A 16,218-nucleotide genomic window follows, 5' to 3' on the forward strand; every position below is an offset into this window, starting at 1 on the left:
ATCCGTCATCCATCACCGTCATCTTTTCTGTCTTGTCCCTTTTTTTTCTTTGGCCATTTCTTCGGTTCCTTCGGAGCTGGACTGCCGAACATGGGAACGGAAAACGGAGGCCCGAAACAACGTCACAGTCCGGAAGAGTTCTCCGAACCGTCACTGACTGCGGGTCCATCTGGTCTGGTCTTGTCGAGACAACCATGACATGTAGGGCTGATGGTCCCCGGGTGCCGCCATCCGAAAAAGATATACTCGCCGATCCATCACTTCTTCTTGTGTTGGTCTTTGGTTATCAACAGCTTTCCACGTGGTCTGGCGACGGCGGTACATTCTCTACATTTTCTTTGGTGTTGATACGTCGTAGAGGAATCTGACAAGTGTCAGAAGAGGCGTCACAGCGCATGCTGTGTGCCCACTGAGAGCCTACCCGAGACAAGTCTACATATACATTACACCCTGTTGTTTGGCTGGCTTTTATATCGAAATACTGTCACACGGTATTGATATTCCGTTCTTTGCCCCAAGCCTGTCATGAATATTCGATGTTTGCCATTCCCATAACTACATACAACCCCGAGGCGACAAGCCACACCACCAAATGATCGCGATTCAGCCGCTTTGACTTCCAATGAGGGACACTGTGTTTCCTCCTGGACAGCTCAGACAGTCAATTGCACTCACCTCTCACATCCTGCAAAGAAACCGCTTGCTTCTTCCATCGGGTGAAGATGGCACACTTTTTATCGGGACTTTTTGCAACACGAGCTTGTTGGTGGACCGCAGCACTCAAAGTGGAAACTATCATTAAATAAAGAGCGACGACAGGCATCTCCCTGGCGACCTTCCACCGGACGTCGCGGATACGGCCACTGACTCGCAGGTCTTTCAGCATGTCCCATACTCAGAGATAAGCTGAAGGTATTCCCGACTTGCTGTTGTCAAGCCGCATAATCTCGATAGTGGCAGGGGCGGCACAAATCCGTGGACATGCCCACGCTGACCAAGCATGATGGTAGGGGTCAGTGTCCCTATCAGGCGTGATGCCGGCGCAATACACCCTCGTACCCGCGCCTGAAGCACCACCGTCGCGACAAGAGCCCACAGTGGGGTGTTGCCTCTCTCGTGTCTTGTGGTGATCAGTGGAGAGTTTTGACGCACTGCCGGCCTGCCGGTTTCCAGCTGCTGGCTGGCGTGACTGGTTGGAGAAACTTCCATTTTTCAGCGTGTTTATTAAATCTTGTCCCTCCTTCAACCACCTCCTTCAACTTCATCACGGTTCACCACCTTCCAGTCTTTACGGTATTTCACGTTGTTTTCCAACAACACCAGCAACCACACATTCGTTCTTCATACATACACTCGTTAGTATACTTTTTACAAAACCAACCACGGCCATAATGCGCTCCTCCACCATTTCCGTCCTCCTCGGCGCTGCCTCCATGGTCGCTGCCATCCAGATCACCTCCCCCTCCAAGAACGACGTTGTCGACCTCTCGGCCGGCGTCAAGGTCGAGTGGTCCACCGTCAACACCGACCCTGACTCGGCCCACCTCTTCCTCGTCAACATGGCCTCGGGCCACACCCCCTACAACAAGGACCTCGGTGAGGTCGACCTCTCGACCGGCTCCATCGTGATCACCGAGAAGGACGTCCCCGAGGACGGCGCCTTCCAGTTCAACTTCCAGAGCGTCAAGCAGAACAACATGGGCATCCTCGCCCAGAGCGAGCAGTTTGAGAACAAGAAGGAGGAGGGCAAGGACAAGGACGAGACCACCACCAAGGCCACCACCACCACTGGAGGTGCCAAGACCACCTTGACCACTGCCACCACCGCTGCTACCGCCGCTACCACCACTGGCGCCGATTCCGAGGACACCGACGATGAGGAGACCGAGACCAGCAGCACTTCTACTGGCACCTCCACCGGTACCGCTGCTGCTGCTTCTGGCACTTCTTCGGAGACCCCTGAGAGCGGTGCTGCTGGTCTTGCTGTCAAGGGCACCATGCTCGCCCTCGTTGCTGGTGTCTTGGCGGTCGTTGCCTAAGTCTACGGAGAGTGAATACCACTGTCCCTGTCAAGGGGTCATGTCAACTTTGAGGTTGGGTGTGAAGAGAGCGGTCCTGGGGAAACGGGCCAGGGAGTTGGGTGCGTGAGCTCTGGAGAGGTCATAGTCGTTGATGTAATGACGTAATAATGAGAGTTCATGCATTTGGTGTTTTACGAACTCTGTCATCTTCTGGCGCTTTGCGTGTGATAATGGGTACATGGATTGGGATATGTAATGAGAAACACTTTGGATTAGATATAGACAATACTTGACATGTATTTGACGAAACAAAGGAGTCAGTTATAACGATTGCCATTGGTGTACTGCTCAGTATCAACCTTACATGTTCCTTTGAGACGCATCGAGGCGGTGTCAAGGGGGCACAGCATGTGATCGGCAGTCGACATTTCCAGAAACACATCATCCATAGAACTACGAGTAGCATGCTGAGAAGCTTCCACGCCACCGCCTTCTCTGTCCAAAGCCTCCCCTATGCCTCTCAAGTCTCAATCGTCGTCACAGGCATAACAACAAAATTGTCAAAGCTCATATTCACCACCGTGTTGGCAACAGTAGACCGAACCTCCAGCTGCAACACATTGCGCGTCGGGTTCGCATGGCAATCAAAAGTACTGCTCCTCTGCATCCAGTCAAACGCCGCCCCATTGCCTGAGTGCATCGTGGTAACGCCAACCTTGACCGACCACCCGACACCGCTTTGGCTGTTGGTCGTGAGCTTGGTGTCATAGTACAGCCTGTACCTCACGCCCGCGACGCAGGTGATGGTCTGGCCGTATGTCAGGCTGGACGGCCCACGGGGGTGGACGTTGTAGCCGGTGTAGAGGTGGAGGAAGTGTCTGCCTTGGGGGGTGATGTGGTCGGTGGTTGTTCCGACGGAAGAGGTTCCGCCGCTGCCGGTGGTGGCGAGGATGTTCCATCCTCGGAGGCTGTTGCCTTCGAAATTGCCATTCTTGATGGGTGACGCCGCTGCGGTAACGGTTGGGCAGGCAGAAGCGGAGGCAGAAGCGGTTGTGGTGACGGTCGTGGTGAAGGAAGAGACCTGGATCGAGGTTTCAAGCTGGATTTGGGTATGAGTCTCAGTCTCGACTTGTGTCTGGATGAGGGTGGCGGTTTGAGTCTGGATTTGGGTCTCAACCAGAGTCTGGGTCTGGGTCTCAACCTCAGTTTGGGTTTGTATGAGAGTCTCAGTCTCAGTCAGAGTCTGGGTCTGAGTCTCGGTGTGAAGCTGGGTATCCGTGTGGAAATGGGATTCGGTGTGGAAATGAGTGTCGGTTTGGAGGTGGGTGTCGATCTGGACATGAGTGTGGGTCTCGGTCTCAATGAGGACCTCGGTGATGGTCGAGACAAGAGTCTCCGCAGTCGCTGTCTCGGTCACAGTCTCCACAACAGGAGGAAGCGTGGCAGTTTGGGTCTCCGTGACAGTGGCAACATCTTGCGAGGCGGTGTGGATGGTTGTCTGAACCTCGACCTGGGTGATGGTGGACACAATGGTCGTGGCAGCAGGGCAATCGGTGGCAGCTGATGTGATGGTCTCGGCAATGGTGGTGATATCGGTCGGCGCCGAGGTGTCCGTCTCGACAGTGGACTCGGAAGGAATCTCAGTCCCAGTGGGCTCAGAAGAGGGCTCGGTCTCTCTAGGGTCGATCAAGGTAGCCGACTCGGTAGCAGAGACGTATGAAGTGACAGCGCTCGCGGTGACAGTTGTGATGCCGATGCAAGAGCAGGCCGAGGTAGCCTCAGCAGGCGAGATGGACATTGCGTCCAAGCAGCTATCGTGCCGCTTGAACCTCCCATGCCCCTTCCCATGATTTTCCTTTCCCTCTCCATGATGATCTCTGCCCTTGCCCTTGCTCTCTTTGCCCTTAGCCTTCCCCGTAGCCTTGGGCTTCTTGGAGCAAGTTTTGTGCGAAGGGGTTGCGGCCAAGGTGCTGGTACTATCGATTTGTCAGTAATGTTCTTGGGTGAAGATACCAGTAACTGTTTGGACTTACACAGTAGGCGTGACGTTGATCGCGTCGGTAGTTTGCAAGACACCTGTGCAGAAGGCGCTGGCAGCATCGACGGACTGGATGAAGCACCGATGCACATTGTCCTCATGACACGCACGATCCTCTCCACGCTTGATATTCTTATTGGAGACACCGCGGACTGGACTGGCCGTGACACTTCCGGCGAGGAGAAGGCCGCCAAGTAGAGCAGAAGAAAGATACATGACTGTGTTGGCGGTTGAAAGAGCGACTGAGGTAAGATGATATTCAAAGGAATGGATGGGTTGGTGAACGAATGTCAACCTTAAACCCTACGTTCAGGCAGAGAACAGCTAGAAAATGAAGGAACAGAGTGACTTCGAAAGAGCAACATGTCCCAGAAGACTTCGAAGTCCATTTTATAAAGGTCTCTCAATCCCCATGACCGTGACCGCCAAGCTATCAATCTGCTAAACTATGTACAGGCCTCCTTTTCAGGGTCCCAACCCTAGATATTCATGACGTGAGTCTCTCTGCAGTCTCCCTGACGCAGCCATGAGGCACAATGGCCTAGGGTCCTCGAGATGGATGTGAATTCCCCTTGCCCATATTTTCACCGCGCTCACAAGATGTCCTCACTGCTTGTCTTCTCTCAGACAAGTCGCTTAACTGCCTGGCACACCCACACAAATGCCTGTGACTGCCACTATAGTACCACTCCGTAATTTCTCATAGCAGGCGCACTGCGCTAAACCACCAGCATCAACGCCAAAGATATGGATTTGGACAGCAATGCGATTCTCCCCACTGACACTAAAACGAAGAGGGACTCGCTTGGCTGGGCATCAGCCCCGCAAAGACTTGAAAGAATCAGGTCAGCATTGCGTTGTTTTCAGAGACTACATAAAAGGTCCTTATCATCTATTTTTGGAAGTAGTTGTGTGCAACACCAGTTTACCTTCCACCCAGAGTACTCTTGCAGATGGTATAGTCCCGGGGCCATGCTCACACACAGCCAAGACAACGTCGAACATGGCGTGATAGAGCATGGCATGAATCCAGCAAGCCGAACTCAAAGGATCAAATATGGCCATGGGGAGAAAAGACAACAAGAAATGATCTGTAAATCAGGTGTTAGTTTCAATGTCAATTTCTCCGCAGTCCGAAGACTCTTACCAAAGAACCATCGCCTTCGACAAATCGTCTCCCAAACCTCCGTCTTCAACAGATGCTCTGCTCCATCCCATCTCCAAGGTCCACGAATTCTAAACTTAGGGTTTACATTCGCCCCCAATGCCCAAGCAATGGCCAACCTCCACTCCTTTCGTTCCCACGACCTCTTGACAAATTCTGCGAACCCAACTGCGGAGTTCATATCCAATGCTAGCTGGTACACATAGCTCTCATGATCGTTACGATATCCGATCCGGCTATCCTTGCCATGTAACAACCTGTAGTGCGGCTCATCCTCCGGCCTCAACTCAGGCACCCTCTCTGGAACCATGATGCTCAGGATCCACAACTGAGCCTGCATCTCCGCCAACGGCGGGATCGCCCCTAAACTTGGTCTCAAGAACCCAATGAATCCCACTGTTTGGTCTCTGTCGTGCCAGATATTTCTCACGTTGGCCTCTTCTGCCGTGGGTAGTGATCTCTGTCCAGAAAAGGAAAGCTTTGCTTGTAGCCTGTCCAGCAGATGACAATGTCGGGCGACTGGATGATACCGGAGCGGATGCGGTCGACAAGACTTCCTTTGGAGTTGAGACGATAGGGGTACGAGATGTAGGGAGATGCTTTGCTGCTCTTGTTGAAGAAAACTGCAATGAAGAGATCAGTCTGAGAGTTCCTAAGGTACCTGGTCTAACTATTGAAAAAGGGAGAAAAGCTTACTTTTGCTAACATGGTTCTTCTCTGGGGAAGGTTCTCCGACAATCTGGTCGAGACCTCCTGAAGTTCCGGTGTTCAGCCACAGTATTCCTTTGACGTACCAGTCGTAGAATGTCCAGAGGGCATTGGAGTTGCGCAAGAGAGGGTGGACATAGGCTGTGTCGAAGAGACTTCCTCAGGCATTGTCCAATGGCACTGTTAGAGTGCTATTGGGTGTACCCCCAAGGACAGAAAACAAGACGGGACTGAGGTTTCTCTGAGACTACAGTGTCAGTAAAGACCAATTACCAACGGGAATGCCGCGCTCTTGAGTGTCAGGAAAATCCAAACATGGCGGACCAACCTTGAGTGCAAAATGGAAGCCACTGCGGTGGCACATCACAACCTGCTTGGTGGGTGAGGTAACGGCCAGGTACGCTATATCTGCTCCTGTCTCGCCGCTTCCAAGCACCATGACTGTCCTATTAGTTACAAACTGTGAGCGGGATTTGAACTGGGATGAATGCATCACCAAGGGCACATGGTCCTCCAGCCCTGGGATTTCGGGCAGGTTAGGGGTGACATGCAGGCCAGAGCACACTGCAATCGCATCACAGGTCCAACTCTTTTGCTTCCCCGTTCCTTTGTGAATACGTACTTGTATGACCCTTGCCTTTGATGTTGGGCTTCACCGATACCACAGTGGTGGAGAGTTTGATTTGGGACCAAAGCCTGAATTTTTCGCAGTACTCGTGGAGATACTTGAGGTAGCGCTCGGCAGAGACGAAGTCGGGGTCGTCGTCACGGAGACGGAAGTCTGAGAAGGAAGTAAGCTGCTTAGAACTGACAAGCTGTGAATTTTGCCTATGTTAGCCTTGTGAGTTAAGTGTGCCGTGGAGACTCAACAGACCTCGGCATCTTCATAGGTCCTGGCTGGAAATGTGCCGCCGATGGTGTCTTCGCTCTTGAATAACAGTGTTTCAATGGGCTCAGTGCCGAGAAAAGTGTGAGCAGAAACAAGATATTTCAGAGTAACTAGTCCTGAAGGACCTGCTCCGATGACTGCAACGTTCATGTTTACAAAGCGGTTGTTATTCGGTATTCACAGACCCAGAAAGAAAGAGGAGAGCAGGGGAACAAAAGGTTTGAGTGTAGTGAAGAAAGGGGCATAGCAAATACATGTAGTCTCAACAGTTCTTTCTAATCTTTCCACTCAACATTCAACGGCTGTGATGCGTGATACCGGCCACATGATGGTCAAAAGTGCGAGGACTCGATCACCCCAATTTGAGTATTTTTACTCAGGTTGGTGTTGTTTCCCAAACAGAAGAATAGAACAACCTGCGGTCAGCAATAGGTGTTCTTGGTATGGGGACGATTGTTATTAAGAGGTATTACTCATGAATATGCATAACACATCCTGCATTCCAGGGGGGGAGGGGGGGCTATGAGTCAAGTCCGGCTTGACTTGACAGTCAAGTCAAGGAAGCAAGTCAAGCCAAGCCGGCCTTTTTTTCTGGCCAAGTCAAATCAAGCCCTTTTATTGGCTTAACTTATAAATCTAGCAAGCCGCTTAGGCCTATATATATGTACCGGCCAAGGCTCCGGGCGGGAGGGTCCGGGCCCGGAACCAGCGTTCCGGCTCTATACTTTCGGGCCGAAAAAACACTTGGGGACTAAGTTTGGCTTGTTAAGTTAAGTTGGTGATGGCATCAAGCAAGCCAGGCCTGAGGAGCCTCAAGACAAGCCAAGCCGAGGCCTCGGCTTGCTTGACTTGGCTCATTACCCACCCTGCTGCATTCCATAATTACCTTAAGAAATGGTGTCTGAACCCTCGAATGCCTCTTAACCACTGCCCCAATACTTGATTCGATGACTTCCACGGCAATGACTCTACGGCTTAAGCCATGAGGGGAGGTTCGGTTAACTGTTCCACACCCTCTCTTCCTCCGCATTTCAAAAAGAAAGGAGGAAGAAGACCAAAAAAAGACCAAGATCAAAAAGCAAGATAGACGACGGGAATTGAGCCCGACGTGGGGGTCGAACCCACAACCTTGAGATGACGGAGGAACTCCTTAAGAGTCTCACGCTCTACCGATTGAGCTAGCCGGGCGGGCTCGTGTGCCTACCAGGATTTGGTGTGGTTGTGAGCAGAATCTGGGATTGACACTGGCATTGCAGATATTTTGTGTGTCGTTGAAGCTCCTCTGTCTCTAGGGCTGAGTGGGGGTCAAAGCCCGTGGCGCAGTGTGGCCGGCCAAGTGGGGCGGGGCGGGTGTGTGCCAGGCTTCCACCCACTGGACTGGAAACCAGTCAGCCGCTGACGGTAGCAGGGGCCGGTCTTTTGCCCAGTCGCTTCGAGTGGTGAAGCACTTGCAAAGAAGATATGAATAGACGGCATCAAGATCTCAACTCCATCCAAAGTCGAACATGTCATCCCCGATCCTGGCTCAGGGAACTGCTCACTATCGGTTGGCATCAGTTTCCGACGGCCTTTCAACTACTGCCTGTCCAACACCGCCCGGATGATCTACCAAAGGAATTCACGATGCTTGCCAGCGCACAGGGGAAGAGTAAAGATTATGGATTGGGCTTTGAAGACATAAAATGATGCCTTTCCATCCCCATTCTGACATTGAAACAGCATATCAACCTTCCATCTCAACCATCTCATTCGACACTCGGTCACCATGGGCTTCTCCCTCACCTCCCTCCTCGCTACGGCGTCTTTGGCCCTCGCGATTCCACACGACTTCCAGGTTGGAGAACGGGCCCCAGTCAGCACCATCGACATCCGATACCGACATGACAAAGTCACCAACAAATACGCTCTCGCTGTCTTGGACAAAGATACACACCAAGTTCTTGCTCGTATTTGCGATAAATCCATCAGATCGGGTGCCTTTTCGGCCCTGCCTATCCACGTTGATGCCGACGGTGAAGCCTTTGGGACCATCACTGTCGGATCTCGCACCCATGCAATCGGGCACCGCTCACGCCAAGTTGACTGCTGGAGCATGTACAGCAATCGTGCCGCCACAGTGACCTGTCATGTGTCTCTCAGGCACTTGCCGGCACTGGATTTTGATGCGTTAGCTCACGACACACCGGCGCCACCCTGTTTCGACAATTTTCCCTTGGTGGAGCAAAGCGATGTGGATGGGACTCCCTCCAACGTCACCCAGCTCGAGCTTGCCCAACATGAAATTGGTAACGAGGGGTTGGAGACTGTCCAGGCCCAGGACCAACTTCCGTCACACCCAACCTTGCGTGCCAGACAAGGTTCCATTCTCCGCTGCCCTCCTTACCGCGAGGCCAGACTGGTCGGCGATGGCAACCCCCATCAGAACTACTTTCATGTTCAAATGACGGTAAGCTTGCACTCTTCTTCTCACTATGGCCAACCTCGCTAACCAATCTTGTAGAGCAAAGGAAGATGCGGCGACGGCGACTGCGAGATCAGCTACGAAACCTCGGAGACTAAAACCTTCTCATGGACAGCGTCCGCCTCCATTGCTGGCTGGATCTCTGGTGGATTTGCTGTTGAAAAGTCGCACTCGTTCGCAGAGAATTTCAATTGCGTCGGCAAGGAGGGGCATGACACGAATATCTGCGTGTGGCAGATGATCGCACACACAGCGTATACCGTCCAGAACTATATCGTATACCCCTGTTCTCATAAAGCAGTCCCTGATGGAGACCCCTTCATTCTCTGGTCTCCCAACGCAAACAACGTCGGGAGCGAGTACTATTGCGTCAGGAACACATGCCGCGCAGGTAAAGGCGATAATTGGTGGGACAAAAGCCCAAGCAGGCCGGGGGGACCTCGCGACTGGTAACCCGCGGTTCATTACTGTTTTCGGGTGTTTGGAGTTTTGGTAGAGGAAGAGCATGTTTAAGTTCATTTATATCCTGTATATATGGTGGATCGGTAACTCAACCACTCTAATATGAGGGGGCTGTGGCTCTCCGGCAAGCACATGATTACAAGCCATTATCCCCATCCAAGCTACGCAATGAAAGCTTGAACAAAGTGGTTCAAGGCACGTAGACTACTCTATCTTTTCTTGATTGTTCCACAAGTGAAACGACTCCTTTCGGTTTCCCCGCCAACTTCCAGTTGTGAGCCAAGTAAAACAACTTGCTGAACCAAGGCTGCGGCCAACCCAGCGACACCATGCCGGTCTGAATCAGTAGGCCAGTGTGGTAACCGCTTGATATGTAATTGGTTCTGTATTACCACGTCCCCACCATCATTCCAGTGTTGGCGCTCATCACCCACGTGGCGATGCTAATGCTCCTCTCTTGGGCGCCGTGGCAGTTGAGCTGGAGCCAGGTGTTGTGAACCGGATGATATCCGACAGCAAATGCATTAATCACTGTCCACAAACCCCAACGGCTCCATGTACCAACACCGGCCTGCAGCGATCCCCCAGCTACCAAGGCTATGAGATAGCATAGCTAACCAGCAACGACAGTCAGCCCTCGCTTGTTGGTTGCGTCGCTAATTGCGGCCAGTGTAAATGCTAACAGAGGAGCTGGGGAAGCCCCGACGGCGGCAAGGGCGTTGGCAGTTATCCTATCAAAACCAAAGCTTCTGTTTGTCAGGACAGTGTGTCAGTTGGTGAGAAATTCCGTGTCGGCTTCAAAGGTCACCAAAGGGAGCTCACATGATAATAGACGGCGTACACGTCGTCAACGGTGACCAAGTCGAAAAGATACAAAACGTCGACACGAAATGCAGCCACCTCCTCCAATGCTTCACCGTCTTCCACACCACAGCTAGCGGTATATGGCTCTTGGGCTTCCCATCTGTCAAATCCAACCCATCACCATCCCTCACCAACCTGTCCTGCAGGATTTCCCGATCTTTCTCACTAAATACCACCAGACCCCTCCCAACCAACGGCTTCGTCTCCCAGGTGACCCAGGCAACAAGAAAAAGAACAACCCTCTCACACAAAAACGTAAACAGCCCGTCCAAAAAAAGCCACTGCCAATCTCTCAACCCATGACGACAACTCAGCTTCAAAATCCCAGACGCCAATAGAGGGGAGAGAGCATTCCCGCCAAACATGCCAATAAAAAAGACGGCTACTCGACGTGTGCGTTTGCGGGAGGTGTACCAAGTAGAGATGGTGTAGATACTTCTCGGGATATATCCCGACTCGGCAAGACCCAGACATAGCCTAGAGGCAAGATAGTCCGCTCGGTTGGTAATGAGGATTTGCAGGGTTCCAACTAGGCCGAAGAAGAGGATTTGGGAGGAGATCCACTTTCTGGGACCGAGCTGATGCACACAGAGGTTGCTTAAGTCAATATCAACTGGGGCAATGGGGGGGTTGGGAAGATGACCTTTTGGAGTATCATGTTACTTGGGATTTCCAACACGACAGTGTCCAGGAATAGGAGCTGGTTCCCGAGGTTGATGGTGTCCCGGTCGAGGTTGGAGCGCTCGGCGAAACCGTCGGTGAGGGCGCTGGCGAGGTTCATGGCGGTCGAACTGGAAGACTAGGAGGCTGAGCGTGAGGAGCGGGAGGACGGTGTGGTCGATTTTGCGGCGGGCGGGCTTTTCTTCTGACGGTGACCACTATGGAATTTCTGGGTCGGAAGAGGAGTCGGAGCTATTTGGGGATGTGGTTGCGAGGGAAAGTGTTTTGTCCCCTAGAATGATCATTGTGTTATGCTTGAAAACTATCACGCCAGAGAGCTGACCTGGCTAGCATGAGCACTCAGAGATTGACAGTTATATCTCTTAGAAGAACCCAGAGAACACAACAGTTGTTATTCCTCGAGATAACGACCTGATCTGATCAAACAAACCAAATAACTCGCTCTATAATCTACCACTCATTAACATCAAGGTACAAAGCCAAAACTCTACTGGTCAAGATCCCGATGGTGGTCACTAAATAAGGCAGTGTTGCTTCTCTTCATTGCTGACTCCGAAGGTGTTCATGCAAGTTTATCTTGCCATCCGTAAATTTATGCCACCTTGACGGCATCTTCAACGTGCTGACTGAATGGTGTGGGCGAAGCAACACGACTCCAAAAGGAGATCTTGCCCCATGTACTTACGCTTCCACCAAAAAGCCCGCGGCATATGCATGCAGTCATCTTTTTAGGGTATTTCATGAAGTAATGGAAGTCTTACCCAGTTGGAGAAACCCAGATTTTACAACAGAAGAGAAATGGATGACCGTTGCCTGTCCAAGCATCAACAGCAGCGGAGAAAAGAGAACATAACACGGGAGAGGAAAAGGGGCAAAAAGGGGCTGCACAATTAAATTATCCACTCTTATGCAAAAATATTATGCAAATGCACAGACCACTCACATCATCCATCATCAGTGCATCACATCATGCTTCGTAAATGTCAACTCCGTCATGTCGGCCTCATCAGAGCTCCGGGGGAGGGGGGCCAGGGCTTCGGCCGCTGATGAAGCGGTAGATGGTGATCAGTCTCAGATCTCTATTGCGGAACTCCCGCTTGACGCCCTCAATCAGGACCTGGCACTGCTGTTCGGTGTATGAATGCACGCGGGTGAAGAGTGCAGGGGTGTGAGAGGCCACCGACATCTGCATATGCAGTTGCTCGAAGCGGCCCAGCTCCTTCAGATGAGGGTCCTTGGCCCACGGTCCAATGGGAATCTATCCATGCCGCCGCCGATGTTAGTAAGAATGATCAGGTATCACAACGACGTCAACGTCGCGAGCAGGGAGCCGCTCTTACCCTGATGACCTTCTCTTGGACGTCTTCAAAGCCCGCATCGATCATCCATTGCTTGTGGCGGTTGGCCACGTTGATTTGCTTGCCAAACATCTTGCTGGCATCATCCAGCTTGGTTACCCATTCCTTGGTCCAAGGCGCCCTGTCGAAGCTGTCGTCGTCGCTGAAGATCCAGGCATCGTATTCTTGCATTTCACAGTAGCCGCCTGGCTTGAGGTGCGTCCTCACCTGGCGATAGAATCGACCCCAGTCAGCAACGGTACCGCCGAGGGCACGCCCGTGGATGTAGTCGAACGCCTCGTCTGGCCTGTACGTCCAGTCGTCTTCGTAGTCGTCGACGTGGAAGCGGCAGTTGCCGGGCACCCATTCGGGTTGAATGGGGCTCAAATCAACGCCAAATACAGACGCACGAGGGTGCTGGTCAGCAATATCCATAGCCCAAATACCGGTGCCGCAGCCGAGATCCAAGATCCTGTACTCGCTGGCGGAATCCGACTCGTCTGGAACATTCAAGGGCGCCGTGTACAAGCTTCCATGGAGCAGGAGAAGCCAAATGTGGTGTTGGAGATCAAGGCGCTCTTGTTCGTCCTCGTCGTTGGGCAAGACATACTGCCCCGAGCGATAGGCATGGTACCGACGACCGTTCTCATAGACATAGTTTGTGATGGACGAGGTGATGGATCCGGTGCGGGATGAGCCGTCTAGGGAGACGTAAGCCGAGTCGGCATCATAGTTGTCTTCGGCGCCCTCGTCGTGCTGCAGGCAAGGACGCAAAGAGTCGCGTTAGTCACCGGCATGCAGGTTTCGAAGGACAAAAGCAGTGAGCATCTGGCATCAACGTACATCGATCTCGAGGTGAGGGTGGTCTGGTTCATCGGCAGGGCCTTGCTGCAAATCCCCTGGACTTGTCACATCCTTTGATGCTGTTGGTGACTCCGGCGGCTTCCCAAAGGCCGCGGCAGAGCCAGACCCGCTATTAGCAGCGGGTTTGGCGGGGCTATCAGACATTGGAATGGCGTAGCTCTAGCACGAAGGATGGGGAGAAAGTGAGAAACTCGTGGGACCCCAGTTTGGCAGCGTTACTTCTTTGTCTTCAGGTTTGTCTGGCCGGCGATGATCTGCCGAAAGGATCGGGAGAGCAAGGTATCGGGGGGACGAACACTTGGGACAGACGGCGGACCCAATTCATATGGGCCCCTTCCCCTTCCGAGAGCCCCTCTTTGGTCTGGCTGGCCCAGACATGTGTTGTTTCTCGTTTGTACCCGAACCCCTGGGCTCGTGGGCTCATGGGCTCGCTTGGGAGGCGGATTGCGTATTTTTTTCCCTTGGACAAATTCCTGGCTGCGTGGTTCCAGCTGGCCGTGGTCCCAGCAGTAAGGTCTGACGCCCCGCCGTTCCCACCTGCCGAGACGAACCAAGGGCCCGCCATCCCGGATCAGGGGGTGTTTTGCTCCGCCAGCCTCCGCTAACCTCCGCTAGCTGCACCTGTCCCCACGCGCTACACCCGCATAAGCAGCTGCCAGCCGAGCGCCGGCTTCCGCGCTATCACTTCACCACATCCCATCACACAGCTCCACTCAACAAGACGAGTTCCACATCACAGGCCGCACCCAAAATGCTACCCAAGTTCTAGTTTGTACCGAGCCGAGTATGTCCCTCTCACTCGGGGACCGTTGCCTGTTGCGGGAAGTGTGCTCCCATGTTGAGGGCCACCGTGAAGGACGATCCAAGGATGCCTTTCTTCTTCAGGGGCCCAAAGGGGGCGAGGCACTGAGGGAATACCTACGCCCAGGACTCGAGAGAGGGGAAGGGGGTCTTGACAGATGATTGGAAACGGAAGACGAAGTGGATTGTTGCTTTAATTCGGGCCCCCTCCTTGAACCGGCGGACTGGAACCTGGAAATGAACCTGTTCATCGGCCGGGGGGCCTTTTAAAGATATCTTTGTTTGCTCGTCCTGGCTTGTGACTTATCTCCTGCTTCCTGTCTCTTGATCTGACTGATCACCTACCGACACTGCTCTCTCTATCCCCCTCTCTCTTCGTTTCATCCCCATCTTCAACATGGCCGACGTTCAAAAAAAGCTCATCGTGGTGTTGGGTGCCACCGGTAACCAGGGCGGTGCCGTTGCCCGCCGTTTTCTCCAGGACCCGCAATACGCCGTTCGCGGCTTGACCCGCAATGTCTCGTCGCCTGCAGCACAGGCCCTCAGGGAGCTCGGGGCCGAAGTGGTGGCGGCCGAGCTGGACGACGTCGAGTCTCTCAAGAAGGCCTTCAAGGGCGCCAACCTCATCTTCAGCGTGACACAGTACTGGGAGCCCTTCTTCCGCCCTGACTGCCGGGCCAAGGCGGAGGAGCTCGGCATCACCTGCCGCAAGTACGCCTATGATGTTGAGGTCCAGCAGGGCAAAAACATTGCCGACGCTGCGGCCACTGTGGTTGACACTCTGGTGGATAACGGCTTCCTGGTTTCGACCCTGAGCAACGCGCGGAAGTGCAGCAAGGGCAAGTTCCAAGACCTATACCACTTTGACTCCAAGGCCGATGTGTTCCCCGACTATGTTGTTCCCAAGTATCCCGAGTTGGCGGCCAAGATGTCGTGTATTCACACCGGCTTCTTCACCACCAGTCACAATATCCTGCCCGACTCCTATTTTGCCAAGGTGAGCCACCACTCGTCGGTCCGAAGAAGGAGAAATACTGATGATCGTGGCAGCAATCCGACGGGAGCTTCCAGATGCGCTTCCCCTGTAACCCAGACAAGCTGATTCCCCAGCTGGACGTGAACCGTGACACTGGCAACTTTGTGTATGCCGTCTCCCAGATGCCGCCTGGAAAGGCCTACATGGCTGGGGAGTATCTGAGCTTCAGGGATTGGGCGGCTGCGTGGGGTCGGGTCACTGGGGCCACCATCGAGTATAAGGAGGTGACGATTGACGAGATGGTGGCCGAGACTCCTGACAAGGCCTGTGGGCTGGAGGTTGCTCTCATGTATTCGTATTCGTCCGATCCGGGGTACGATGGTGGGATGGAGCTGTTGACAGCTGAGGATATCCAAAAGGTGAGAACGAGCCCTGCTTTCTTTGGTTTGCAAATGTGGAAGAAAAATACTGACCAGATAAATTTAGGCGGGCATCGATTGCCCGATCACGACGGTGGAGGAATCTCTGGCAAAGCAGGACTTTTCCAAGTTTTTCAGCAAGTAAAAAGATAACAATACCATGTAGCTAACAATGACAAGATCAAGCAATAAAAGAAGAGATAGACAACTACAGCAACCAGAGGTGCGTTTGTCAAGTGCCTGGAGCTGCAGTTGGTGTCAAACGCAACGAGTGGGGTGACGGCCTGAAAAGCAGGACTAATTTACCTTACCTACTTTTTCTCCAGATTACTGTCAAGGTTAGTTTTTATTGTGCTCTCAATTTCTTGCAACGTAGCGAATTCATCCCCAGCCACTTGCACACCATTTCCCTGAAGCCTTTGGCCATGATTCCAGTTTGCAACGCGACTACATTACCTTTCGCCGCACCCTCACGCAACCTCAAAATCATGTCGGTTGCTGAAGCGACCTTCTTCTCTCAATCTTTTTCTTT

The 16,218-nt window shown here is 52.8% G+C and overlaps 7 protein-coding genes and 1 non-coding gene across 8 annotated transcripts; 4 read left to right on the plus strand and 4 right to left on the minus strand.

Moving 5' to 3' along the window:
- Window positions 1–1,391: 1,391 nt before the first annotated feature.
- QC762_700470 (uncharacterized protein) lies at window positions 1,392–2,039 on the plus strand (the record flags this gene model as incomplete). The annotated part of the gene is made up of 1 exon (XM_062892906.1): window positions 1,392–2,039. The coding sequence occupies one exon, from the start codon at window positions 1,392–1,394 to the stop codon at window positions 2,037–2,039; it is 648 nt and encodes a 215-aa protein (XP_062740010.1).
- A 502-nt stretch (window positions 2,040–2,541) lies between these two features.
- Window positions 2,542–3,819, minus strand: QC762_700460 (uncharacterized protein; the record flags this gene model as incomplete). Its single annotated transcript, XM_062892905.1, has 1 exon — window positions 2,542–3,819. The coding sequence occupies one exon, from the start codon at window positions 3,817–3,819 to the stop codon at window positions 2,542–2,544; it is 1,278 nt and encodes a 425-aa protein (XP_062740011.1).
- A 1,831-nt stretch (window positions 3,820–5,650) lies between these two features.
- QC762_700450 (uncharacterized protein) lies at window positions 5,651–6,971 on the minus strand (the record flags this gene model as incomplete). The annotated part of the gene is given in 5 exon segments (XM_062892904.1): window positions 5,651–5,847; window positions 5,921–6,073; window positions 6,206–6,538; window positions 6,555–6,747; window positions 6,807–6,971. The coding sequence occupies 5 exon segments, from the start codon at window positions 6,969–6,971 to the stop codon at window positions 5,651–5,653; spliced, it is 1,041 nt and encodes a 346-aa protein (XP_062740012.1).
- Window positions 6,972–7,921: 950 nt separating this feature from the next.
- Window positions 7,922–8,009, plus strand: QC762_0116270. Its single transcript has one exon. It is a non-coding gene; the product is annotated as a tRNA-Lys (tRNA).
- A 228-nt stretch (window positions 8,010–8,237) lies between these two features.
- On the plus strand, window positions 8,238–9,954 carry QC762_700445 (uncharacterized protein). Its single transcript, XM_062892903.1, has 2 exons — window positions 8,238–9,267; window positions 9,322–9,954. The coding sequence occupies exons 1-2, from the start codon at window positions 8,587–8,589 to the stop codon at window positions 9,733–9,735; spliced, it is 1,095 nt and encodes a 364-aa protein (XP_062740013.1). The 5' UTR covers window positions 8,238–8,586; the 3' UTR covers window positions 9,736–9,954.
- A 608-nt stretch (window positions 9,955–10,562) lies between these two features.
- Window positions 10,563–11,389, minus strand: QC762_0116290 (uncharacterized protein; the record flags this gene model as incomplete). Its single annotated transcript, XM_062884359.1, has 2 exons — window positions 10,563–11,221; window positions 11,272–11,389. The coding sequence occupies 2 exons, from the start codon at window positions 11,387–11,389 to the stop codon at window positions 10,563–10,565; spliced, it is 777 nt and encodes a 258-aa protein (XP_062740014.1).
- Window positions 11,390–11,712: 323 nt separating this feature from the next.
- Window positions 11,713–13,895, minus strand: QC762_700430 (uncharacterized protein). Its single transcript, XM_062892902.1, has 3 exons — window positions 13,470–13,895; window positions 12,630–13,382; window positions 11,713–12,547 (listed from the first exon to the last, which is right to left on the minus strand). Exons 1-3 carry the CDS (start codon window positions 13,632–13,634, stop codon window positions 12,296–12,298), a joined length of 1,170 nt encoding a protein of 389 aa, XP_062740015.1. The 5' UTR covers window positions 13,635–13,895; the 3' UTR covers window positions 11,713–12,295.
- Window positions 12,649–15,831, plus strand: QC762_700420 (uncharacterized protein; the record flags this gene model as incomplete). Its single annotated transcript, XM_062892901.1, has 3 exons — window positions 12,649–15,288; window positions 15,342–15,686; window positions 15,754–15,831. Exons 1-3 carry the CDS (start codon window positions 14,689–14,691, stop codon window positions 15,829–15,831), a joined length of 1,023 nt encoding a protein of 340 aa, XP_062740016.1. The 5' UTR covers window positions 12,649–14,688.
- Window positions 15,832–16,218: the final 387 nt, after the last annotated feature.

This window comes from Podospora pseudocomata, chromosome 7 (genome assembly GCF_035222375.1).
Source record: "Podospora pseudocomata strain CBS 415.72m chromosome 7, whole genome shotgun sequence".
Taxonomy (NCBI): Eukaryota; Fungi; Ascomycota; class Sordariomycetes; order Sordariales; family Podosporaceae; genus Podospora; species Podospora pseudocomata.

Excerpts from the sequence above, each read along its gene's own strand:
- QC762_700445 (XM_062892903.1), top strand. The coding sequence starts at position 8,587 with ATGGGCTTCTCCCTCACCTCCCTCCTCGCTACGGCGTCTTTGGCCCTC. Across the intron at positions 9,268-9,321 it reads ACTTTCATGTTCAAATGACG|AGCAAAGGAAGATGCGGCGA; the intron begins GTAAGCTTGCAC and ends CCAATCTTGTAG.
- QC762_700430 (XM_062892902.1), bottom strand. The coding sequence starts at position 13,634 with ATGTCTGATAGCCCCGCCAAACCCGCTGCTAATAGCGGGTCTGGCTCT. Across the intron at positions 13,383-13,469 it reads ACCCTCACCTCGAGATCGAT|CACGACGAGGGCGCCGAAGA; the intron begins GTACGTTGATGC and ends CCTTGCCTGCAG. Across the intron at positions 12,548-12,629 it reads TCCAAGAGAAGGTCATCAGG|ATTCCCATTGGACCGTGGGC; the intron begins GTAAGAGCGGCT and ends CGGCATGGATAG.